Source organism: Equus quagga, chromosome 3, assembly GCF_021613505.1.
Source record: "Equus quagga isolate Etosha38 chromosome 3, UCLA_HA_Equagga_1.0, whole genome shotgun sequence".
Classification (NCBI taxonomy): Eukaryota; Metazoa; Chordata; class Mammalia; order Perissodactyla; family Equidae; genus Equus; species Equus quagga.
In genome coordinates, this window is record NC_060269.1 from 139,496,097 (window position 1) to 139,523,315 (window position 27,219).

General features: G+C 36.1%; 1 protein-coding gene across 2 annotated transcripts in view; it reads right to left on the reverse strand.

Moving 5' to 3' along the window:
* The window catches only part of SLIT2 (slit guidance ligand 2), a 366,489-nt gene that overhangs the window by 34,867 nt on the left and 304,403 nt on the right, over positions 1–27,219 (reverse strand). For both annotated transcript variants that reach the window (XM_046656964.1, XM_046656963.1), the window contains 4 exons: positions 25,123–25,286; positions 13,417–13,541; positions 13,183–13,280; positions 11,798–11,937 (listed from right to left, as the gene is read on the reverse strand). In XM_046656964.1, the coding sequence (XP_046512920.1) occupies positions 11,798–11,937; positions 13,183–13,280; positions 13,417–13,541; positions 25,123–25,286 (527 nt within the window). The remainder of the gene's footprint in view (positions 1–11,797; positions 11,938–13,182; positions 13,281–13,416; positions 13,542–25,122; positions 25,287–27,219) is intronic.

Below are 27,219 nucleotides of genomic sequence, written 5' to 3' on the forward strand. Positions count from 1 at the left end.
GGGAAATTTGGCACAGAGGGAAGATGATATGAAGAGACACAGGGAGAAGATGACCATCTACAGGTCAAGTAGAAAGCCTAAAATGGATCCTTTCCTCATAGCCCTCAGAAGGAACCAACACTGCTGACACCAGGATTTCAGACTTTTTATTTTTGCAGGGAAAGATTCACCCCGAGCTAACATCTTTTGCCAATCTTCCTCTTTTTTTTCCCCTCCCCAAAGCCCCAGTGCATGGTTGTATATCCTAGCTGTAGATCCTTCTAGTTCTTCTGTGTGAGCTGCCACGACAGCATAGCAATTGACAGACAAGCAGTGTGGTTCCACGACCAGGAAACTGGGCCACTGAATCAGTGAGAGTGCCCAACTTTAACCACTAGGCCATTGGGGCTGGCTCTGATTTCAGACTTTTAACCTCCAGAACTGTGAGGCAATAAATTTCTGTTACCTAAGCCACCTAGTTTGTGCTACTTTATTATAGTAGCACTAGCAAACCAATATGGGTGGTAAATTCTAAATTATAAGAGGTTTCCAGTGGGAAATAAAGCTTTCTATTTATCCCACTATTTCTCTTGTTCTTTTTCTTTTTGATTCTTATGTCTATTTCCTTTATTTCATTCCATGTGGCTGTCTTCTCCTTTGCCTGAAATTTTCTTTTTTGTCTCTGAGCTTCTCTAACAGAGTCTGTAATAAGTGATGCACAAGGAAAGGAAGTGGCCCATGACCATGACTTCTGCACTTCAAGAGTCAAGGTCTGAAGGGAACACAGCAGAGTAGTTCAACCCTACATTTGCTACCAGGACTAGAAGCCTCTCTGCAAAGCACTGTGAGTCTTGGTTGACTTAGACCAATCAGCTTTAGCTCTCTCTCCAAGGGGAGTTGGTGTTAACAGTTAGGGTCCGCAGTACCGGCTGCAGTACAACGGTAATGAAGATACTCCTCCCTTTAGGGTGTTAAAGGTGACAAAAGCAAGAGAATCACAAACGATTATGTTTTGTAGAGGGGGAGAAAAGTGAGTCCAGTGTCTTGTTTCATCAACTTTACAATAAATTTGGAGATTGGCTTGAATTTGAATGATAGCTGCAATTAATAATAACTACCAATATCTCTACTATAATTAATTTAAAAAATAGTAATCTTGAAAGTATTTTATTAAATTCTGTCAAAGACATCAAAGCTCATGAGAAGTGGAGGATACCTGAGGTGAATCATGTCACCAATAATGATTTACATTTCTCACACACACACTCAAATTCCTTAAACATGCTTTTTCTTAAAAAATACTGGTTTAACTCATGGCATTGCTGAAAATTCTTAACTGTCTTGATTCTTTGGCAAATCAATAAATAATGAAGATATTATATAGTCCATGGGAGTTAACATTAACTATTTCCTGAAACTAGAAAGAATAGTCTAAAAGAAAATTAACCACTTAAAATATGATTAATTTACATGTACTCTGGAGTGAGAATTTCTTATTTGACCAAAATACAAAGCTGCTTTAGTTTAATAATTTTCATAATAAAATGTTGGGGGGAAATATTTTGAGCTAGATCCAGCAAATGATTAAAGGATGTGCATGACAGTCTTTACTCTGGAGAAGCTATAATCTGGAAAAACTAGATAAATAAGATAACATGCTGATTTCCCAGTATCCCTTAAGTTTCATTTGGTGACTGGAATATGGACAGCATCCTGCCCTAGAAACTGGCTAAATGGCTTATTATTTTCATTTATTATTAAAAATTATACTATCCAGTCCTAAAATTCATTATTATCTCTAAGGAGACTTCTTCCCTTGGTAAAGTAATCTGTGCTATTCAGACAGAAGAAAGTTTGAAGAGTCACTGAATGGATGATTCGCTGCTTTCTATCTGCCAAGAAATCTGGGCAACAGTGTGTCTCACCCAGGCTTTTCTAGTCCTCAAAGCCTGCCTAATAGAAATGAGGTTGATCATTTTGTCCCTGGATTAGGATTTCCAAAATTTTCCAACTCAAATCATTCTGTTTAAAATATTTGTTTGTTTTATATTAATAGAGCAACAAGAAAGGGTAGATTTGAATGAATAAGCATCTCTTTTCAATTTTTCCAAAAGCTGCTTTGTAAATTCAGGTTGGGTATGTCTAAAACAAAAACAGTTTTAGATGTGGGTTCATGGCATTGCTGAAACATTTAACTGTTGCTAGTTCTTGCTAATATAACCAGATTAGTTTCTTTTTTTCTCTGAGGCAGAAGAAAATCTCACAGTTCATTCTGAGAATCATGGATGTATACAGGAGGTGGGGAGGGCTCTGGGGCTGACACTGCAGCCTGTTCTTGTTCCTATTCATAAATTGGACCAAATTACTTTTTGTTTTTTTTTTAATATGAAAGGATCATTAATATTGATAATAATGGAAAGAGAACTTATGACAGCAATCTGAATAAGCAGACCAGAATTCTAGTGTTAAACTTAATCAGTTATGACATTTTGAAATATACTTGTAACAAGGGAGGAAGTCTGGTTGAATTCCTGAGAGAATCCCCAGGACAACGATTTTTGGAGGGTCAAATGCATCATTCTTCAAATATTTGCATTTTGAGCTCTTGCTCGGCTCAAGAAAAACCTGAAAAAAAGGGTACTCATTTCACCCTACTTGAATTGGTACAGCAAGGGCAGGTATCAAAAAAAGCAATCTGTTAGGTAAAATAAATTTGGTTTGACTTCTTAAAAGTACACTACTTGAGGGCAAGGGATAAATACCTTTTTCATATATTTTCACTTCTCCATTCCCACTGCATTTACTAACAAATTGTCTGGCACAAACTAGATACTTGATGGCTGTTGAAAAATGTGAAATACAGCACTTATTTGATTGCTTCCCAAAGAAAAATACGTTTTGAATGTTAATGAAGGAGCTCCAGATGGCATAAGGGACAGTGTAAGGGAGCAGAGAAAATGAGGAAAACCGGTAGCAGATTTGTGTTCTGAGATCCCAGCCTGAGGTCCACCCATGCAGGCTAGGCTAGATGGGTACCTGTTGACTCAGATGTGCGTACAGTCTCCTCTGCCAAATGATGACCATCCCAATGGGAAGTGGAGAGGATGAACTCACCAACTGAGAAAATGTGAGTGAAAGCATTTAAGTGGAATGTTTGAGAAAGGTTCAAATAAATGGACCTGAATGTTTCCCTTACTGAATTAAAAAAATTCCATACACTTCCTATCAAAAAACTGTGCATTTCCCCTTTCTTCATTTATATAAAGAAAACCATTTTTCTCCTCTCACAGACATTGCAGTGTAGCAGGGACGGATGAACTGCAGTAGATGGTGGACACAGCTGATGGGATTATAGAAGTCATCCCAGGACAGGCTAACTGAATTGGACCTGAAAGAAAAGTATTTCTGTTTTCTCCTCTTTTGCTGAACAGGCCAGCCTTATTTGTTACCTACTCTGCTCAAAGTTATAAACCCAGGCATGAGAGCACATTAACACAGGCAGATGTCCAGTCTCCAATGCAAATATTCAGTATCCCTATCAGTGGTGATGGTAATAATCAACTTTATTTCCATTAAGTAAAGGATTACTTATGAACAGTGTGTTTCTGTTTCTTATTTTTGGAAAGAGTTAACTTTCACTGAAGATTTATTTTAAAAAGTTTTTTTTAAAGATTGGCCCTGAGCTAACATCTGTTGCCAATCTTTGTTCTTTTCTCTTCCTCTTCTCCCCAAAGCCCCCCAGTACATAGTTAGTTGTACATTCTAGTTGTAGGTCCTTCTAGCTATGGCATGTGGGACATCACCTCAGCATAACCTGATGAGCGGTACCATGTCTGCGCCCAGGATCCGAAGTGGAGAAACCCCAGGCCACCGAAGTACAGCACATGAACTCAACCACTCGGCCCCGGGGCCAGCCCCTGAAGATTCATTTTAATAATCTGATGCTTTCTTATTTGTGTTCACTGTCCTGAAATTTGTTCTATCAATTAGAAATACTTCAGCGACCTTCACAATATGATCAATAATCTATACAGATCATGCCCACTTCTCTAAACTTAATTGAATCCAGTTGTCAGTATAGAAATACAAGGAACTGATTTGAAGGGCTGTGAATTCTTGAAGATAGGTAGCCACTGATAAATGCCCTTTTGGTGCAAAAGGTGTGCATAATGGACAACATACATAAGCGGGACACTGCCACAGAGAAACCTCATGGGATAAAGTTCATTATAATTCAGAATAGGGAGGCTCAAGACAATAGGATATAAATGTGGATATTAAGATGTTATCATCAAGGAAAATCATTTTATGTTCTCACTTTTGTCCTAAATGATGTGACATAAATTGCTCCATAATGCCTGTTTGCAAGAAGTTTGATTAGTCTTCATATTCAGAAAAGAGTGCTTCTCTTTACTCACAAACTAGGAAGTAACTCTATTATGCTGGCAACTTTCTTGGGATATGAGAAACGATGGCTTTGTACTGGTGAAACAACTGACCTAATCTGAACTTGCAGGCAAGAGTCAAAGCCAAGAGTTTGCCTGCTAGACGAGGGTACTGTTTTATGCATTTTTGTATCACTTTCGATGCTTAGCACAGTGTCTTGCATAAAGTATTTTCTCAATAAATATCTTTTGAATTTTTAAAATGGAAAAACTTACCTCGCCAAATAAATAAACAAAAGAGGAGGTGTTTTTTTAGTACTTCCTCACCGGAACATTGAGGCTAAATATTGTAGTCAATTCCAACAGCTACTGAAACTGCAGAAATATTTAACTCCATTTTCAAGATAAATAAATCCAAATTAGATTGAACAAAGCTTGGTTAAGCTAAAGTGTTTTTCTGGGCTCAATGGGCCCTGCCTATTAGCTAAAGAGCAAACAAGATCTTTAAAAGGTATTCTGAGATTCAAATGCATTGAACAAGGCTTTGAAAGCTTGGAAGATGAATGCAAACCACACAATATCGTTAGGTTGCCAAAGTATTCCTCCTAGTTAAAACAGACTGCACATATGATTGCAACTATATTGACTTTGATATAAAGACGTTACACATTTCAAGGCAGAATTAATAACAGAAGAAGTCACTATTATTAAGGGATTATGAAAATCCAAAAATATACACAAAACCTAAAAAAATACAACCGAATGCAAGAGTTCTTCAGCATTCAACATCTCCTTATACTTCAAAGGAGAGTAAGGGAGAAAATAGAACCAAAGACTTATTGTTAAATAAAGTCTTTCCATTTGAAGTGAGTATGGAAAATAAAATAACAAAATAAGAATTTAAGAAAAAGTACTGAAAAATATGGGGATCTTTTCTTTATCAAAATTCCCATAAGAATTCTTATGCCATTAGGAATGCCATCAAATCATCTAAACCATGTCACTATAGTGATGACGGTTGGAATTAAATGATGCAAAACTTAAACCTGTCATACGGAGCAGCCCCTGATATTTTTTGGAGTATAGACATTTAACATATTAAAGTGTTTTTCTATACATTCTTCCACGTGACTCTCAAACATCTGAGGTGAGACAGATGTCATTATCCTGTGTCACAGAAGAAAGACAAGACTGAGGGAGGTCCCAGAGTTGATAAATATTAGTGCCAGGATGAGAAACCTGACCTTTTCCCATTAGCGACACAAATTTATCAGTATCCCACATGCCCTATGTGATGGGAGGTAGCCTAGTCACCAGGGGAATTAATTAATTAATTGTACAGTCATTGATTAGGCATTTTCTTTTTTTCATGTGTGAATAAAATAGATTGCTTGTCTGCACCTGAATTTTGTGGCTACATGTTTACTTTTCAAATGTACATAAGGGATAATTATGTATAGCAAGCTGAAGAGACAGCAGAAGAAAAACTTACTTAGCATAAAGGATTAGTCCAAGCCATTATGGGATGTGAAAAGATTCCAAGCCTGGTAGATGACAGCAGATAAGAAGGGACTGGTTCTAGTGGAAGGTCCAAATTAGGGTGCCTGCCTTGGGGTCAGTTAGACATGGGTTTGCATTTAGGCCCCTTCTTACAAGGTGTGCATCCTTGGGTAAGTGCTTTCTCATTGTTTTGTATGAGTTGTTGCTCAAATCCTTAATGTTCATACCCACAGAGTTCTTTTAAATTAACAATACATCAACTAATTATGCAGCTTCCTTTTATTTAAGAAAATTACCCTCAGTGCTATAAAGAAATTGAAATTTCATTTCTAATTAAGTTTTGGATTAAAAAAATAGAAAATGGTTTGACTCTTTTAAAAAGGAAATTCAGTCAGCAGTGGATTATTGGAAACAAAAGACATCTTTTACAAACATAACCATGAAATTTAGTCAACACATGAAACCACGTGGTGATTTAAAACACTATCACACTGCCAAGCTTGTTCCTGAGAGCATATATAACTATTTGACATAGTCCTGTGACAGAATAATTGCCACTGTATTTCTGAGGTGGGATCAGACCTTAGACATCCTTGCCCCAGACCGCCAATTGCTTTAGTACTTGTAACAAGAAAAGATGACATTTGACCAAGGATCGTATTGGATGCATTAATCCACAGAGAACTGTACAGGCTATATTTTTACATTCTAAAATATGAAACCATTTTTTTTCATGTTTTTCAGCTTAACTTTACACATAGTAAGAGTAAGTGACCAAACACAGTAAATCACCTGAACAATGCAACAGAAAAAATGAAGTCTTTAGCTAGAGGAGATAGAGAGAGCTGCTATATAATGTATTTCATATTAGCCCTATAATCCCACTGCCAATCCTTCCCATACCACTAGAACTGTCAAGACAAGCACGCAGTGTGCTCCTTTTAGGATGCTGTGCCTGCACTTGACTTCTGGTAAGCTGAACAGTAAAAATCCAACGTTATTAGTAGTAATTCTCAATCTTCAAGATAAAATTTCACCAAGATTCCATGATGATTCCCCAGACGTGACTATCACCCTAAGTACTCTAGGACTTAATTTCCTGCTCCCTGATGTACTTGGGGAACCATGTGGACCATACTGATGTCAATGATCAGATATGGCTCTTTTTACTCTAAAAAAACTGCCTACTACTCATGATGTTCCATATTATGAGTTTGACAACGTCCTTTGATAAGTCAACCTCTTGGGCTTTGTAATATTTACTTTATAAAATGTTTTAATAAATGTATACATCTTCCAATATTTTTCATGTTTCAAATTACTAAAGATAATTAGTTTAAAGTTATGAGAAAATTCCTATTATTTAAAAATTTTTCTATTTACAACCTGCCTACTATACTAAGTGATCTATGTTGTTCATTGTAAAAATAATTCATGTTTGTGATATCTTTAAAAAACTAAAAGCATACAGACAAGTAGAAAATATTAGTCTTTCTTTTTAGCCACCCTTTCTTCCCACTCAGAGTTTCTTTTATAGCCTTCTAGAAATTGGTAAAGTGCATTTTAGATGGTTCTTTCATAGTGTTTGGCATATCTATCCATATACCAAGGAGCTGAATGACTGATTTGACATACTGATTTCAGATTTCAGCTTTTGTCAACATTTCTTTTACCATGTACACACAATGAAATCTATGTAGCTTTAAAAGAAAGAGGGCAACTAAAATGAAAATCATAATAGACTTAAAAGGCAACTAACCTTTTTCCACCTCATTCAGATTAGCAGCTGGCAGCGACAAAGACAGAAGAGACAAAAGACTTTTTACATGGCAATACAACAGCAGAGCACAGGAAGCCAGTGAGCAGCATTAACAACAGAGAAGCCACGGGTGAGAGCAAACTGAAGCAAGGCTTAGATTTCTTACCTACAGCCGGGCCAAACACACAAACATGGAGTAAATGAGGTAAAAGGTAAACGCCATTATAGGGAGCGAGAGACCTGTGTCTAAACCAGGTGATTTAACAACCAGCAGCTTTACTTTTTAAGATGTGCACTTAATGGTTTGTGTGTGGGCATTGGAGATTTGGAAAACAAAGAGATAATGGTACGAAATGGAAAAATTAAAATGTTCTGAATATTTTCCACAAAATATATGCTAAGCTTTTACATGCCCAACTTGTACGGGAATTTTCATTTACTGAATTTATGCAATCCCATGAAGCAATATTATGGTTTAAAATGTGATCAATTTTGTATCATCTTTGTAGGTGGTCCCCTGAGAAGAAGGTTAATTAAGAAACATAGTCTTGACAGAGCAGATCTGGGCTTCTGACTCTCAGGAAACATGCAAAAACACATTTTTTCAATTCAACACCCAAGTTCATACCAGAGCTTAAGAAAAGGTGTCAAGTTTTTCAACACTGCAGGGGTACCATGTTTACAACTTTCCTTTTTATAGGTTTTAAACTTGTGTCATTTAAGGAATTCCTTGAAAATTTACCTTCAAGAAATGCCTTGTTTTTATAAAGGATATAATAATGATTAAAAGAAAAAAAGAAAAAAACCCACAATCTCTCAAGCTAAAATTAAAACACTAGAGTAGATTTTTAAATTATTTGTTCAGCAATTCCAGAGTCCTACTTGCTTTATCCTTAGCATAGTGATTTTAATTTGGAATGATGGTGAATTAAACTCTTCCAAAATTAATCTTGTCGGAAGAATACTAGCAATCAACAGTCATACGTTATACAACTAGGACAGATAATGGATTGAATTAGGTAGAAAATAATAGCTTTGCTAACTCAAATGGGGAGGGTAAAGCAAGGGTTAGATAACAGAAAAACAGTATTGACCCTTAAAATTTGTGTTGTTAATACCGGCAGCAGGAAAGAGCAGAGAGTTTTGTCCTCTAATGAATCAATAACTATTTACTGTGATATTTTGGTTACATGGGCTTAAATAAATTTAGTAAATTTCACAGTGGTGGTTCATTTTATTCTGAATATTTGTAGCTGTGTTTTACAGCCTGCTCATCACAAGTTGTCTGTCTGATTGCTTTCAGATCTCCAAATCTTCCTAATTAACATCACACCCATTCTGACTCTTGACATGGATGTTAAATGTGAAAATCTTCACCATAATAACTTACAAGCTCTTTCCATGAAGTTTTATTTGCTTCTACTAAAGAGTTTACTTTCTCATTGTGTGCCTTTGGGGTGCAGAGTAAAAAAATCTTCAAACAGAAAAGCAACTTGTGACTTGAATGATTTTTAAACAATGACAACATTATTATATTCCCTGAGCATAGCAGGGTTTCTGTTCCCAAATCTCATGCTCATTAATCAGTTTCCAAACTTACATCTAAAACAATACAGCTACAATATAAGAAAATTCCTCCCTAACTGCAGACTTGGAGGAAGCAGGATATGAAACTCTAGAGTCCAATTTATACTTTCCTATAATTAAAGGCCACTTATGTGCCACTGACTTCAAAATCTGCAGATGGTTGTTTGATATTTTGTAAATGAGCTCATTTCACATGTGGACAAAAAGACTACTGCTAATAGATGAGTTACAAACGTGTCTGGCTTAGATATCTGTTCTATTTCCAAATTGTGAAACTCTTTGTTGCCCACAAGACCCAGCTCAAAGTTAGAGTGTTAACATCTTCATGCTCTGTAGGCTATGAACTTTCTATTGAGTTCAGTATTTCTCTTCCCTTTGCCTGGATTAAGGCAAACTGATATTTGCAATAGTGATGACTAGAAAGACTAAAAGAATTTCAGTTCTTGTGAGAACTCGATGGCTCTTGACAGATAGTTGTGGTAGGTTCCCACATGATAGCTTTTATAGATGTCACATTTTGGCTAAAAAATGTTTTTGCTAAGCTTTGAGTTTTTTTGATATGTTTCAGAAAAACAGATCTGACACAGGGAAATGGGGCTTCATAACACTTCTCAGAGAAAGCTGCACTGAACTGAATCACTTAGGATGGAGAAAACGTGTTGAAGAGGATTGGGTGTAGGAAGGGAGCTTGGAAAATGAAGGGAGAGAAGGTAAGACAAAGTCTCAAAAGAAATGGGTAAGGAATAAGGTACAGCAAATCTAGAGCCAAAGCAGGCAGACTCCTCCAAACCAACTCAGAAGAGTCTACCATCTTACACAAATTATCATAAAAAAGACATATAAGAAGTTGAATACTGCAGTGCCCTCAAGCCTAGGTTTTCATCACTAAGGGGACAGATAAACTCCTGGTTTCTGTGCTCCAGCCAAAGAGTGCTGAAATGCTTGGGTCCAATTTGTCTTAGTCAGAGTAGATTGGCTTAAGGAGGCCTCCCAAATTAAGCGAATTCAGCCCTCTCTATAATGACTAAAACAATGGTGGGGAAAAAAGAACTATTCTATTTAGATTAATCTAGGTAACAGATTTTAGTCCAAATGTTGGGCTTCTTGTACAAGTCTAAATTAGCCCATCCAATAAAACTTAGATTCTCATGGTAGATCCAAGGGCTCCAGAATCTGTATGTGTGGTTAATGGCAAGTATCTGGGGTATGACACAAGTAACATTGGCGTGAAAGTCAAAACTATGTAACACCTAAACTCTTCCCAGCCACTTTAGACTGGGGGCATGTTGGAGACACTCGCTATCCTTTATTAATGCAAAATATCAAAGAACATCCAAATTCTGCCCACTAAGGAGTCCACTGACTGTGTATATGTAATAGAGCAATTGGTGATATAGAGAAATTCAAAATTCTACTGAATTGTGGCATCAGGTGCTGCCCTGGAAAAAAACCCCCAACATACTGGAAAAGGCAGCTTCTGGGGCATTCAAACAGATCCAAGGTGTCAAAACAGGACCCCATCACTTTATCCAGCATTTTTATATCAAGAAAGGAATTTCGTAGAATGCAAAGTGTGGGTATTCCATAAAACCTTAAATTTCTACGCTTTCCCAACAAATCTCTGGGAAAGTTAATTATACAGATGTGCTTTCATCTTTCGTGTTTAGAGATGTTAACCTCAGTCATTTCCATAGTTATTTCATCCTCTGATATTTTAACTATGTATTAAATTATATGAAAATCAATAAAATTAATGAAAAATACTCAGCAAAAATGTAAATGGTAACTCTGAGTGACAGTACTTCTCCACTTTTTCTCATAAATAAAATATGGAACATTCTCCTTTTCTCCATCAACTTTAAAACTAAGTGGTTTATTAAGGAAACAAGATTGTTACTATGAATTTTCTTATTCATAGTCACAAAAATCAATAAAACAGACATTCTGACATAACAGGCAACTCAGAAACTTGATGATGACTTTCTAGCATATTAGTTTATCCAGGGAAGAAGTTTAGCAGCTTGAATAGTGTTATGAGATTTATTACCTCAAGATACAAAATGTCAGAAAAATGGTGCTAGTCTCATAAGATTATCCAAAGTGCTCAATATCTTCCTAATTGCATTTTATTTTGAAGGACACGAGTTACTAGAGCAATCCGCTCACTAGTGAAGAAACAAGAATGGACATAAGTAATCTCAAATGCTTAATTATGTTTTCACTATGTAAAGAAATGGCCCCTTTTCACATACGTATTGGTGCATTGGTTTGCATGGGAAATACGCTTTGCATGAAAATGCCATTCAATTGTGGGGCTAAAAGCTTCAGTTTGACAGCTTCTTTTTTGCTGGACAGCATGACTTTATGATAGATGCCTATGTTCTAACTGAGCTTGCTGGGTCTTTTATTTGGTTGGCTGAAACCATCTTTAAGTCCATCTGTTATTTACATTATATCTGATTTCTGAAACACCTACCAGTTAGTAAATAATACAGTGGTTTACTAAACATACATTGGCAGCTTAGTGCCAATGACGCTTTCAAACAGACACAGAGATCGATGGCGTAGCATTTCCTATTCTTCTTACCTGTGTACTCAGGTGGGCAAAGGCAGGTGTAGTTATTAATTCCATCAACGCACGTAGAATTATTTTCACAGTCATTATCTTCACAGTCATCAACATTGACTTCACAATTTTCTCCTTCAAATCCATCAGCACAAATACACCTGAACACCATGGGGAGAAAAGGCAAAAAACATCTTCCTGCATTTTGAAACCATATGGTTTAAATATTGAAAAAGACTAAATACACTCATCAATTACAGGGTTTTTAACTACAAGACATTGATTTTTAAAATGCTTTTAAATAACATGCTGTAAGCATCGATTTACAGTGATATCCCCCAAATCAGAAACAATTTGAAAAGAAAAATTATGCTGGCTGCAGGATGGCAAATGGCCCCGTGGTCCCATAACTCAATAAATCCAACATATTTTCAGGTCTAAAACATAAGCAAAGTTTACTTTACAGTCCTACATATCTGAATCTCAAGTTGTGTGCTAATAAAATAATTCTTACTTCTTTGCTCTGATTCTGATTTTTAAAAATTACACCTATCACCCTATGTGTAATGTTCTTGGTGTCTCAAAACAAAAAAGAAATCTGAAAATCTAATTTTGTCTTCCTTGCAATTATAAAATGTGAATGTTCTCGTTAAATTTCAACAAATTCGATTTGTTTTCACTGGCATAACACATGTATATTTAATCCTGATAAGTACCAGAATAATCTTTGAGTAAAGTCTCAATGAAAAAGAGACACTTTCATAACAGAATGCAGAAATGAGGTGTATTTATTATAAAAAGTGATATTTCTAACAAGCTTTAGTAGTAGATTAGCCTTCTTATGTGAAATTATTAGTGTCACTATAAAAACTCTATTTCATAATTCATGAAGTACATCTGGAGTAATTGTACTGTATGATTAAATAACTCCAGATTAAAAATGTTCACAGCATGTTTGTCTACTCACATTGTGGCTTGGAAATGAATCATTAATTTTCTGTTTCAGTGGGACCTAACATCTTATCATTACACACTGTCTTTAAAGCAATACACAAAACAACAGATGAATATATGACTTGCAGTAGGGGACAGTTGGCTATTCATTAGCATAATAGAGCCACTACTTTGTCTTGACCGAATCGGACTTGATTTATCATAATATGTGCATGTGAGTGTCTTTAAATTTCTTAATTTTGTAGCATCCTGAGCTGAGAACACTATAATGTCTCCATTTGTTTTTGTATCACAATATCTCTGAGAGGGACTAATACATATTTATCTTATGAATATATTTCTGGCATACTTTTTAAAATAATGCCCTTTGATTTGAAAAGGAAAATGCGTGTTTACTTAGTTATTCTTGTTCCAGTACTTCAGACACAGAAGATTACAGACTGATGACCTACCAGAATCCATCTTTTTCTCCTTCTTTTAAGTGGCAAGTTCCTCCATGTTTACATGGGTTACTGATGCATGCGTGAATTGGGACATCACAGTCCTGCCCCTGGAGAAGGAATGGCCAAGGAAAGTTGAGTGTAAGTAAAGTAGTTCTCAGCACACAGACAAAGCACAATAAAATTACGAAGGCCCAAAGCAAGCTATGTTTTCATTTCGTGGTTCCCACAACAGCTTCTACTTACCTTGAAACCATATGGACAGGTGCAGCGGTAAAAGTCAACTGGATCATTGTTACAGGTGCCATCATTTTTACATGGATTTGATAAGCAGGGGTTACATTTAGCTAGAATATTGACATCCATGGGACCTAAAAATTAATTGGAAAATAGGAGAAAACTGATGTTTTCTATTTTTAGTTCACATCAAATTATTTCAATGCCTTAATGTAACAATAAATTCTGTATAAAAGTTATTATTGATCGCATATCTATATGTGTTTCTCTTCCAAAAAACCCGAAATCAGCATCATCATATTTCATTCAAGAACACAACAGAAGGCCTTCTTACTGGGGAGTATGTTGAGACTCTCTCACGTCAGAGAGGGACTCTGCGTTGTGGGCTTAAGTGGTTAGTATGTGATGTTAGTGACATCAATGTCACAGGATCAATCCCCTCATGGGCTGACTAGCTTATGTGGATGTGTTCCATGGCCACCATCTGTACCTTAACCTCAGCCAGTTGTCATGGAAATGCATGCCATCGATCCCAAAGAGGACTCTGTGTGTGTGTGTGTGTGCATGTGTGTGTGCTGAAGATGGGTTGGCAAGTTTTACAAATAAGTAGAAATTCATCAGTTCAATTAAAAATAAAATAGTATGCACCTTCCCTGATAACATTAGTTCAGTAGCTGTATTTTCACAGAGGAAATACAAAGCAGTGCCACTTCCATGCATACGAAAATAAACCAATGTAATCTCCATTATATCCTTTGGGTTCAGTTTGTTAGCACAGGAGCACAGGCACACAATGGGTGAGATTTTTGTATCTTCCTCTCCAAGAAGAAAACAGCATTGAAATGATCTCTACTTGTAATGTCACCTTTGGGATACACATTTTTTATAAACCTCATGATCTACGAAATCTCTAGGTTAATGCAGATTCAGTAGCAGCCATTTTCCTGTGGTAACACATATTTATTCCTAAATGGCTAACAATGCAGAAATTGTACCATCCTCAAAAATAATTATGTTCCATTGATGCTACATTTTGCACTGTTTATGAGAGCTCACTAGACGGCCTTTTGGCAACTGTCTGATAAGGACACTGTCAAAGTGACATCTTCACACAAAAAATACAAATTTTTTGTAACATAAACACTATGTTTCTGCTATCACCAATCTTTCGGTAGTTCTTTATCCTTGTTGGAATATGCATCAATAATTCCAATTGCATGTTTTGGCACACATAATTTCTAGTAAAGTTATCCGAGTCAATTGTATAGCATGTCCCCTCTACTATCACTGCTCTAAACTTCTAATGTACCTATACCCAAAAAGTGGTATGACTTCTGCTCATACAAACTACCTTTCATCAAATATTTCTACAGATTAGAGTACCTATTTGTGAGTTGTCGGTCTACCAAAAGAAACTCACGTATGAAAGAGAATGTGAGTTAACATGGTGGCCATAGAGACTACTCATATCTAAGTATTTTCTTATCCTGGGAAATACCAGTACAATTTCATATAACAGTTTTGAAGTAAAATCCAAAAAAGGATAGTATTCTGCATTGTTTAGTTTTTCTATTAACTAAAAAAAAAAAGGTGAAATATATCTACATAGAGATTCCCGTTTCTTTTTTAACGACTTAGAAATGGATGACAGTTCCAGGGATGGCTGTGTTCATGGGCAGGGCTGGCATTTGCTTTTCGTGACACAGTCACTGACGGAGGCCTTGCCAGTCTTCCCTTCACTTTTTCTTGGTAACCAGAATAATTAATGCAGTCACTATATCAAATGACAGCTGGAAAATTTCTGGGATTAATACTGAAGTGAGCCTCATAGAAATTTAATTTCTCACCTCTACTCCAACTTATTTATCAAATAACTTTAGCTATTCAGCACATTGCAGAGCTGAATGGTGGCAGTTATTAAAAGCAGTTAGCTAAATTAACATAATATGCCACAATAAATGGCTTTGTGTTGGCTAAAGTTATCACACTTAGAATCAGCCATAGAAAGGAAGTATCTAACTAGTAATGGATCCCTTAGCTAGGCTAGAAGAAAGAATTTGACTTGGAACAAAGGCGTGGGATGAAACAGCTAAGAATGTATACCAGCAAAATAGCATGTCAGCAAATGCAACGACTGTAAACACTCTTCTGGCCACTTCCCAAGACCTTGAGAACAATTGTCTTTTGATCTATTTCTGTGCTTTCAACCTTGTAAGACCGTGGTTTGAATGGAAGGGTTCAGGGTTGGCAGTTTCTAAGTTTATTCTGTGGAATCTGATATTTTTCAAAAATTATGTTTGATTATTTAGGTTCTGAGAAGCTGGAGATTATTTATCAAAAAACTGGATATGAAGAATTTAAGTGAGTATACAGGTAAAAAATTGCCAGGCTGAAGTAGTCCCTGTGTAGTTTAGCACATAGTCAAGATTTGTTTAATAAATATTCTCTGAGTCTATCTGACTAATATGCAGATTCGAATTTCTCCACATTTTTCCAGCAGTGAATTTGGTTTCCTATTTAGCTAATCATGGTCAATTACCTTCAGTACCTGGAATTTCTTATGGGTATACAATGGGAGATTGTTGCCCCCTCATATATATTGAGATTAGCTAAAGGAATCAAAATAACAAGCTTTCCCATGTGCAAAGGCTTCCTCTGGCAATTTCTTAAACCCGCAAACTGTTCTGGTGGCATCAGGATTGGGAATACAGCAAAATATTGAGTTCTAAATTCTTCAGGTTGGTAAGGTTGACTACTATCACTACATTTATTGCTTTTCCTTTTTTTCAAATCCTTCTTTTACAGTCAATTCTTCAGTCATAATTTCTTATTTCTGGTACTTGAGCTTGAGGGAAAGGCAATTCAAAAGATGTTTGTAAATTATATAAATTCCAAATCACCATCCTCTGATATGTCCAAATATCTCACAATGATACAATTCCTTTTCCTATTTTATTTAAGCTGTAATTCCACCTAATGAAATATCCTTCTTATAATGTGATTTTTACATCTACCTGGTTTACCTAAATCTGCTTATTTCTATATGCTTACTCCTTGGAACTACATTCCTTGTATCTGGCTCTCTCCTGTCATTCATCTTCCCACTCATATTTGCCCCACTTCTAAGTCTACCTTCTATCTTTTTGTTGCCTTCACTTTGTGATTCATTTTCCATGCAGGAAACTTTCTCTGAGGTGCTTTCCTGCAAAGTTCTTATTCAAAAGGAATGATGTCTTTAATCTGTCTATAATAAGGAGGTGATACCAGAGCTAAAGGGAGATGATAAATACAGTCATAATGAAATGGTGGAAGAGTTAGCATAGTTCTCTAGAAGCAAACCAACACTTGTAGAATTTTACACACTTGATTATTCCCAGGTGAAACGAAGATGTCCAGGAATAGTAATTAGACAAGTCCTTTAGCATAATGCATTGTAATCTTGGAGAGAAAATCTGAAGTCCATCAACCCAAGTTGGTAACCTACATTTGTCACTTAAGTTGTAGAATTAGAAGAATAATGGCAGCCATGTCAATGGGTTGTTTTAAGCACTGGATGACATGCTAATGAATGTTGAGCAGGGAACATAGTGAGAGCAAGCACAGAAGCCACAGCAAGTTCTGACATGTTCCTAGATTTCCAAAGAAGGCAGGGCGATGGGGGAAACATAAGTGGTTTACTTAAAAAGAGAAAGACGTTCACTGAGTTCTTCTCAGTGTCCATCACAAGTTCACTGAGTACCTTCTGTCTAGTGTTGCTGAAATGTAGGGGCTATTATTATCTAAACCATGGGAGAATGGAAGTAGGCACTGAGAGATAATCATCCACTGAGTAACAACACCCAGAGCTAATGATTTTATGGTTTTTAAGAACTGCAACTGTGATTTGTAAATTTGGCATGGACAAACCACCAGAAATAGCAGTACAACATTAAGAAGAAGAGGTTCTCTTCGTTCTTGCACTGCTACTTGGCAAGGAACCATGGCTTGCTTGCTGATACAACTTCACCAATCTTCAATCTTTCCTCCTTCCCAAAGTTAAGTAATTCCAAGAAATGCTAAATTATTACCAACACATTAGCTCTCATAAGATGTGTGCCATAGAGGAGAAAAGAAATCTAGCTTCAGGGCTACAGATGTTTACTAACGTCACTGAAATGAAGGAGGCCAGTCCGGGATAACTAGATTGATTTAAGATTTGGTCTTGACTTAAGAGAGTCCTGTAACATCAGCTATATGGATTGGAGGTGTGTTTAGCTTAATAATTCAAAGGGAAAATGAGCAGAAAGTTTGGTTAACAATTTGTCATTGTCAGTTACTTTAATCTTTAATGGAAGAACTGGCAGACCTCAAATCCATTAAAGCTTATAGGCAGACTTGCTTACTTGACTCAAATCACTAGCTATGCATCTGACACCAATATTGCCACCCACTGAGAATTGTATCTCACTTTGATTTATTACTAAAAGCTCCAGATACAAATTTCTAAGTATATGCCAGAGTCTGCCTTCATTCTGGCATCCCATGGAAACATGAGTCGAATAACGGAATCCTCTAGCACTGCCCTCATATAAAGTCAGAGGTACATCAAAGACAACTCAGGAAAAACATAGGAAATATTTGATGCTGGGCATAATTAACTAAAAGGAGGTTTTTATTTAAAACCAAACATTCTAGGCTCCACTTGCTATTGCATTACTCCTTTTCTTAAGCATTAATATCAAACACGTATTTTTTTTTTTTTTAAAGATTTTATTTTTTTTTTCCTTTTTCTCCCCAAAGCCCCCCGGTACATAGTTGTATATTCTTCGTTGTGGGTCCTTCTAGTTGTGGCATGTGGGATGCTGCCTCAGCGTGGTTTGATGAGCAGTGCCATGTCCGCGCCCAGGATTCGAACCAATGAAACACTGGGCCGCCTGCAGCGGAGCGTGCGAACTTAACCACTCGGCCACGGGGCCAGCCCCACAAACACGTATTTTTAACAACATTTCATCATTAAGTCATTCACTTATCAAATATTTATTGAGGGCCTACTTTGTGCCAGGCACTACGCTAAGTTTTGGGCAAGTGAAATGCCCAAGTTTCTGGAAAAACTTATAGTTTAGTAGTAGAGACATATATATATATCAACTACATAGCACAGTTGCAAGAGGATATGGATAAAGGGAATACATGTTTTGGAATATGTGTTTTAAGTTTCTGCAAGCCATGAAGGGGGAGGAATTCCCTAAGTGAATGGAAATATGAATTTGAAGTTCATAAGAAAAGTCATGGCTAGATATTTGAAGCCATGGGATTGAAATCAATAGATTTAATAGGGTTAAGGAGGAAACCCCATGTATGTTAATACTAAAGAGCAGGAAAGAAAGGGGCGTTGGCAAAGGAATGAAGAAAGAGGCAAGGAGAATGTACAAGAAGGAGCAGTGGCCATCACTGTCTAAGATAAAAAGAGAGCAAATAAAGATAACTAAAAAGAAGCCATTGATGTTGGCAAGATGGAAGTCACTGGTATCCTCATAGTTCCAGTGGAGGGGTGGAGATGGTCTCCAGATGATAGGGGGTTAAAGCCTATCAATTTGCATTACATAAATGGTTAACTATTTAACCTTAGGCTAGTAAATAAATTTCTAGAGTCACAATTAAATGGTAAAGAGTAATAATTATTTTATGGAGTTATTGCATCATAGAGAATATGGATGTACAAAATTTAAGAACAGAATACAAATTGTCGGTTCTTATCACCTACTAAAATAAATGTCTGTTAAAATTTTCCCAGTGTTTTAAATTTTAAAAAGTGTAATGAAAAACAGCCATTATTTGTTTTTTTAAAGAAGGTCAGTTTGGCAAATAACTCTGTATACACCTGAATATTTTCTTTAGCCAGTGAGCAAATCACAATCCCAAGAAGCTAAGGTTATTTCAAAGTTATATATGCTATATGCTAGTGATACTGAATCTGAAAATGTAAAAAGGATTTGACCAAGTCGTAAATACTATTTTGAAATTGATCTAAGTAGTGAATTTTTCATTGCTTCCAGTTTGAGCTAATTATTTAACTTCCTTCATAGTTTAATTAAATGAGTAAGGAAAACATCAACCAATAAGTTTGAACGACAAAACAAAAGACTTCAAGTTTGTCAAGAACTCCTTTCAAAAAGACGTTGATCTTGCTGAAAAAAACCCAACAGTATTACAAAGTTGTTGCTGAGAGATGTGCAATTTTCCCCAGGAATTCCAGAATCTAGAGGACTCTTAACATATAAAATTAGTGGAAGAGATCAACCATGTGGTGGTGAAATGTTGGTCATCTGGGGCTATGAAAATGTCCCAGGTTTCCTGACCCTTCAGCTGACCTTTACAAATGAAGTAACGCAGTATCATTGAGGGCCATATCCCCGCCTCTTTATTACAGCTTGCGGCTACCATACACCTGCCCAATTTGGGCATCTTCCTCTCTTTTGTGTTCCATTCTCAGTTTCATATGACTCACTATAAGAATCTCCTGATGCCCTGACGGACCTGGTGGTATTGGTTACAATTCCATAATTGTTTGGTGTGTATATATATTATTAATATCTTATACAGTCAAGCACCCTATGATTACATTTTGGTCTGTGACAAACTACATATATCACAGTGGTCCCATAAGATTAGTACCATATAGCTTAGATGTGTAATAGACTATATCATCTAGGTTTGTGTAAGTGCACTGTACGATGTTTTCACAATGACAAAATTGCTTAATGACGCATTTCTAAGAATGTATCCCTGTTGTTAAGCGACGCATGACTGTCTATCTTTCTATCACCAACTTCCATATTGTTTTGGAATGATCTATGTACGTGTATCTATCAGTACAATATAAGCTCCCTGAAGGCAAGAGTTTTTTTCTGTCCTGTTTATTACTGTATTATTAATACCTTGGAACTGTGTCTGGTGCATAACAGAAACTCACATAATATTTGTTGAATAAAAGAAGGAATGTATCATTCATTTCCATTATACTGTTCACTCCTTAGCACATTTAAGTATTTAATAAATACCTGTCAAGTTAAAAATGAATAATTTAGTTGTCTGTATAGCTAAATCTTCTTGAACCAAGAGCAACAAAGGGAATACTAGAAATTAACAATATTCTAAATTCCATGCTGACTTTTTCAATGAAAACCTGGAGAGGGCAAAAACCTCTGTTTTATTGCAGACTGCTTGATCATTCTAATTTCACCTGATATTTAAAAGATGAGGACAGGACATTTGGGTTATAAAGACAAGTCATGACCATCTGCTTCCCATTCAAAAATACTTTAATCTGAGTATTAATTAAATATGCTTTGATGACCTGCTTCATCCAGTACATTTATTTCTGTTGTATACTGAAACTACGAGGTTATACTATAAAGAAAATAGTCTGAAGATGTAGGATAAAAATTGTATTGAAATAATTAATTACTCAAAATAATAGCATAGCCTTTCCTAGAAGAGGAAGCATTCAAATTATTACATAGCTATGTAAACATGTCTTCAAACAAGGAATATTCATCTTCCTGCTGTAATTTTAAATTACAAATCTACAAACCACAATATTAGAAGAATGTACTTACATGATTTTCGCAAATAAAATAAAACACGTTAAACTGGCATAACTATGGGAAAAGTTAATTAAAATATAAAAACAAAGTATAAAATATTTAAAGCAGCAGCATTTTACTGCTTTCAAGCTCATAAAGAATGTAAGCTCAAAAACACAATACTCAGTAGATTTCCTAGAGTGAATTATTTTAATTAATAAATTAGAATACTTGGCTTTCTACTAATCCATTTATTATGAAAATATTTCAGCAAAGCATGCCAGAGTGCTTCAGAACTATTATTTTCTAAGTATGTTTCAATAGTAGGGTGGCACTCTTTTTATATTGATAATTTGTTTGGAGAATATTTTTATTGAAAATTATAAAGTAGTGGTAAACCCTAGAGGCAGAGAGTCAAGGTTCAAATTCTGGCTCCTTCATTTAGCATCGCAGAGACTCAATCTCTCTAAATTACATTTTCATCTCTCAAACGGGGAAATAATAGTGCCTACTACAAGAATGATGTAAAGATTAAAAGAGAGAAAAATTTCTGTAGAATTCTCAGCACAATGCAAACTGCTCAATTGAAGTTAACTGTTATTATTATTGCTATAATTATTATTAGTAGTAGTAGCAGCAGTAGTATTGGCAAAGATTCAGTTTGAATTGTCATAAAGTTTGAACTACCAGAGTCTTAAGACAATGAAACTTCACAATATTTTGACAAATGGCGAGAAATGCTATCAAAGGGCATTATGAGTTTCAACGGTTGCTATCACTAAAATTATATTAAGGTATAGAAAAACTGAGCAGATATTAAAGTCTGCTAAATGCAATTACACTATATTTGTTGAGTTCTGAATGTCTACACTTCTTGCCAACTGGCCTACACCCACGCAGTCTGCTACCCAGTTTAGGATATACCTTGAAATACATGTAATCTGTTGATTTGATAACTTAGTTAATACTGAACTGCCAGAGTTCCAGCATTTTCCTACAGCACAGCTCTGCTCCTGTACTTCCACCCACCTGTAGTGCTGTCCTCATACTTGTCTGCTTGTCCAAACAGCTGGCTTAGACACTTGCACTAAGTCTTTCACAACACTCTCCTCCGACACAATTTCTTCCTCTGAGCCCTTGTAGCAACTGTGCTATCCAATATGGCAGCCACTATCTACATGTGGCTATTTAAGTTTAAATTACAGAAAATTAAAAATTCACTTTCTCAATTGTATAAACTATATTTCAACAACCACATGTGGCTAGTGGCTACCATATTGGATAGCACAGATACAGAACACTGTCATTGTAGAAAGTTCTATCAGGTAGCACTGATCTAGACCAATTTTGCCTCAAATATATTTCATGTTACACTAAGTATATGAGATGCTACAGTCATTAAATGATAAAAGGTCAAATTAGTTAGCTAAATCATGAATTAAAGAGACATCTATGTATGTATATAAATATGCATTGGACTTCTGAGAACCTTTAATAAATTAACGTATACCATGATGCTCTAAGAATAGAATATAAGTATGTAGCTTTTCTCAAATTTGTGTTATTGTAAAATTTTTTTTTCAAGAAATATCTCCAGTGAACTCTACATTTTAAGAAATACAGATAAGCAGCAGCATTTTTTGACATGAGGTACAAGTATCCCGGGCTACAGAGAAGGGGGACACAGTCAGTTTGTAGTTTCTCAACTTCCCCATATAATCTTTCTAAAACCAATCTGCCCAATAACATGCCTAAGAGTAAGCTTTTATGCCAGTGTCTCCTTCCCTATCTCCCCTTTGACAATCATCTCCACTTCACAAAAGAACAGTATATCTCTTAGCCCACCAGAAATTTACCATGGGGCACTGCCCCAAGGAAACATCTGGGGTCACAAAAGGACAATTTTAAAATATTGGTTATTTGAAAAGTCTCTTGCAATCAATGTACATAATCCCAGAGAGGCATCTTCAATAAAACTTCACTTTTGATTTTTAATAAAAATAGTAAAATACTGATAAATAATTATGCTGTCTCAACAATGATGCATGATTATTAATGGCAACAATTCAAAGAAAACTTTAGAAACTCACAGACTTTTGGTGGCAGGAAATTTTAAACATTCAAATTATATGCTTTTTTTATAGTAAAGAATGATGCAATTCTCTGAGGTACTGGAAATAGGAATTAAAGGGGAAAAACAGAAGTTCAAGGGAAAAGAACAATATAAAATGTTATAGAGAATCTTGTTTTTGTCTCTTTTAAAATTAGCTGTGATATTTAGATTCCACCAAATACATTTAAAACAATAATGGAAGAGTCTTATTTTAAAATGTCAATATTTACAATGTGCTGCAAATTACATCTTTTGCAACCATTTATAGCTATGAAAAAAATTAGATGTCAACTTCAAAGTGTTTGGAGGGAATATAGTTTTTGAAAATTCTTTCTTTTATCAATAAATCATGGAGTGTCTCACATCATTTTTTTGTTAGTGTTTTGAAAAGCAATGTTATAATAAAATTAGCAGCTAACATACTGGGTGCTTACTGCATATGAGACAGCACGTTTTACATTATTAACTATTTTTTTTCCAACTTTATTGAGGAATAATTGACAAATATAATTGTGTATATTTAAAGTGTACAGTGTGAGATTTGACATACATTTACATTGTGGAATAATTACTAAGAGCAAGATAATTAACATGTCCATCACCTCATACAGTTAACTCCTTTTTTTTTTACACTTAAGATCTGCTCTCAGCTACTTTCAAGTGTACAACACCATATTATTAATTATAGTCACCACGCTGTGCATTAGATCATCAGCATTTATTCTTCACTGAAAGTTTGTACTCTTTGACCTGCATCTCCCCATTTCCCCTTCCCCTCAGTCTCTGGCAACCTTTATTCTATTCTGTTCCTATAAAATCAGTTTTTTTCTTTTCTTTAGATTCCGCATATAGTAATTCATCTAATCTTAACAAAACTCTTACCAGGTACATACAATCATCACTTCTGCTTACACATGAGGAAACTGAGGCACAGCCTGGTTAAGCTACTAAATCAAAGTTACATAACTACTGAAACGCAAAGATGGGATTTAGCCCAGGCTATGTCCCACTGCCTAATATCACCTACTCAGATACGTGTATCCTACCTAAACGTTTGAGCGTCGAAAGCTTATATTTTCTGCCAGGTCTGCAAGCCTTGGAAGGCAAGGCCATACTGTAAGCTTCTCTATGCTCTTCAATACCTGGGATTTGGTTTTACACATAAAACATGTTTAATAAACATTTACTGATTATACACTTAGAATTTTCAAGAATTTCTCTTCTCCATCTAATAATTATGAGCGGTCCTCTTTAAACATTTACAAATTAAGAATCATAGCAACCTTCTATCTCATTTGTGGTAAGGAACATAAACCCATATATTTGACTGGAAAAAATGGAAAGATATGTGAAACAAGCTTAATAGTGGTTATCTCTAGGTTACTGTGATTAACGGTTAATTTTAGTTCTTGCAGAAACAGAATGTTTCTTATTGTTCACATTTTCCTTTTCTTTAGATTTTCTATGTTGGGCATATACTACTCTTGTAACAAGAGAAGAGAAGATTTGTTACTAAGACACTATTTTGAATTCACAGATACATAAAACAGAGGGAAAAAGAGGGATAAGAACAAGGAAGAAATAGCCACATTAACACAGGAAGAGCGCAGCACAGGAGGCAAGTCTGAGGTTTGGCCTGAACACTGGGGAGGGCTTGTTTCTCCTTACCTGCCATCAGGAAGCCACAGGGCCCTGGCAGCCCTAGGAGCAGGGCACACGTTCAGACAAGGCAAAAGCAAAATATTTCACTTGTTAGAGGCTATGAGAGGAAGTTCCAGAAATCGTGCACTCTTCATTTCTTCACACATTTTAAAGAAAATGTAGTCATTTCCAAAGGACCATTTCTGAGATTTATTCGAGAAACCTAGTTCTTTACTTGGGCTCTAGGTCTTGTCCAAGCATGGGTGGAAACAGGAATTGTTTGTTGGGGCTTTTCAGCTATAACTTTGAGGCCTAGGGGCAAATGGTTTCCTTTTCCTTTTGAAATTAACACTGCGAATATTTATTTACAGAAGTAGAAATGATTAAAAGCCTTACCTTGACATGTAAATTTTTTGGAGGGAGTTGTGAGTAACAGTTTATCTGCCATTTCTCCAGGGCCAGCACAGCGAGCAATTCCCGGTTCTTTATATTCTGACTTTACCCAGTCGGATAACCACTGCATGTTACAATCACAGTAAAGAGGGTTGGCTCCAATTGCTCTGGAAAAACAACACCACAAAAGCACACACACACAAAAGTACGGAAGTACTGTTATTTCCTAAGGGAACATAACCCAAACCGATGCTTAGTAGAAAATCTCTATAGATTTATTGATGATTATAATTTAGAAGAAAATGGAGACATTGGGGATTCCCCATTTTCCTGAATTATGTGCATCTGAGATTTAGTGAGTTGTCAATAGTGTTAACACTCATCCGGGCTTTACAAAGTCTCTTTACATTTGCAGAGACAGGAGCATATTGAGTGCAAGCATACCTAAGTACAGATTAACACTTCTTTCATTCACCAATTATTTACTGAAAACCCAGTCGCTATTCTAGATTCTGGGGACCCAAATATGAATAACACATTATTCTGAAAAGGAAATTAACGTATAACATACACTCATACATTAAAATAATTGTCATTAGGAGTGTTATGGTAGAAGTTTTTACAAGATGACTGTCAACTGCAGGTGACCGTTCTGGAGGACTGGTGATTTAAAAAGTCTACCCTTTTAGATAGTTAGACTCAAGTAGGTGGATAAAGTTGGGAAGGATGTTTCAGAGTAAAAGACCAGTAAGTACAAAGGCATGAAGATAAGAAGGGGCACGAAATAATAAATATACATCAAGTTAGTCCACCAGAGCTGATCTTGACCTTCGCTTGGTGTCTCCCTTTACAACGTCTTTCAGCTGGAACTCTGGTTCCTACTCACATAGGCAGTGGTAGTGACAGGGAGAGTAATCAATATAATAAGTAACACTTATTGCACCATTATAATATGCAGGAACTGTGCAAAGCCATTTACATGAATTACTTCATTTTATCCTAAATAGCAAGTCTATGAGGTCAATACTACTAATAATCCATTTTACAGATTAAGAAATTAATGCCAGAGGGCCAGCCCTGGTGCTCTAGTGGTCAAGTTCGTTATGCTCTGCTTCAGTGGCCCAGGTTCAGTTCCTGGGTGCAGACCTAAGCCACTCGTCTGTCAGCAGCCACGCTATTGTGGTGGTTCACATACAAAAAGAGGAAGATTGGCCACAGATGTTACCTCAGGGCAAATCTTCCTCAGCAAAAAGAGTTGGCAAACTTGCCAAGTTTGGGCACAAGTGGTAGATGCACAAAGTAGCATTTAAAAAACTGATTAATTCTGATTTATATTTAACTTGTGATTAGTAATTCTTCTAGGTCTACCGTCTAAGCAAAACTATCTTATTCTTTTATCAGGAAACCCCCAAAATACACTTGCAAAACCATAATACTTTATGTTGTAGCAGTTTTAATGCCCAACTCTAACCAAGAATTGGAGTGTAAAATATTATGCTCATGTGTCTGTCATATTCAAACCCTTCTTCTAAATTAAAAATGAGCAAAATGATATTTTTGAATAATTTGATCTCATCTCTACTAACATTTGCTAAGCCCTTGGATGGGGGCTCAGCAGAAAAAGTGAATGAAGCTGATATGATCTAGGGAGTAAAAGATAAATGTATAAATGAAATACATGACAGAACAGGACACAGGACAAAGAAGACTCAAATGGCTCTCACTCTAGAGGCAGGAGTTAGGGGGGAGTGGCACATAAAGGAAAGTTCTGCTTGACTCAAGCAGCACCTTTCCTAGGCAGCCTTTTCTGATAAACCACCCCCACACTAGCAGAATGGCCACTTTCTCCTCTATGCTCCATTCTTTGCCAGACAGTATGGTGGCCCTGCAACCCTGAGCTAGGGACCTCATTGACATTTTCTCTCAGGCAAATGACATCCACAGAGTTTGCAGGGGGTGGCCCTGATGTTGACTTTCAGTAGGGGCTGAGGCTTACACATGGAAAAGTGAAGGTCTTGCCTCCTGGGACCTAACAGTTTAGAGGAAGGGATATTAACAGTACACACCAAACAGTGTGATAGTCAGATATGCAAAATACCT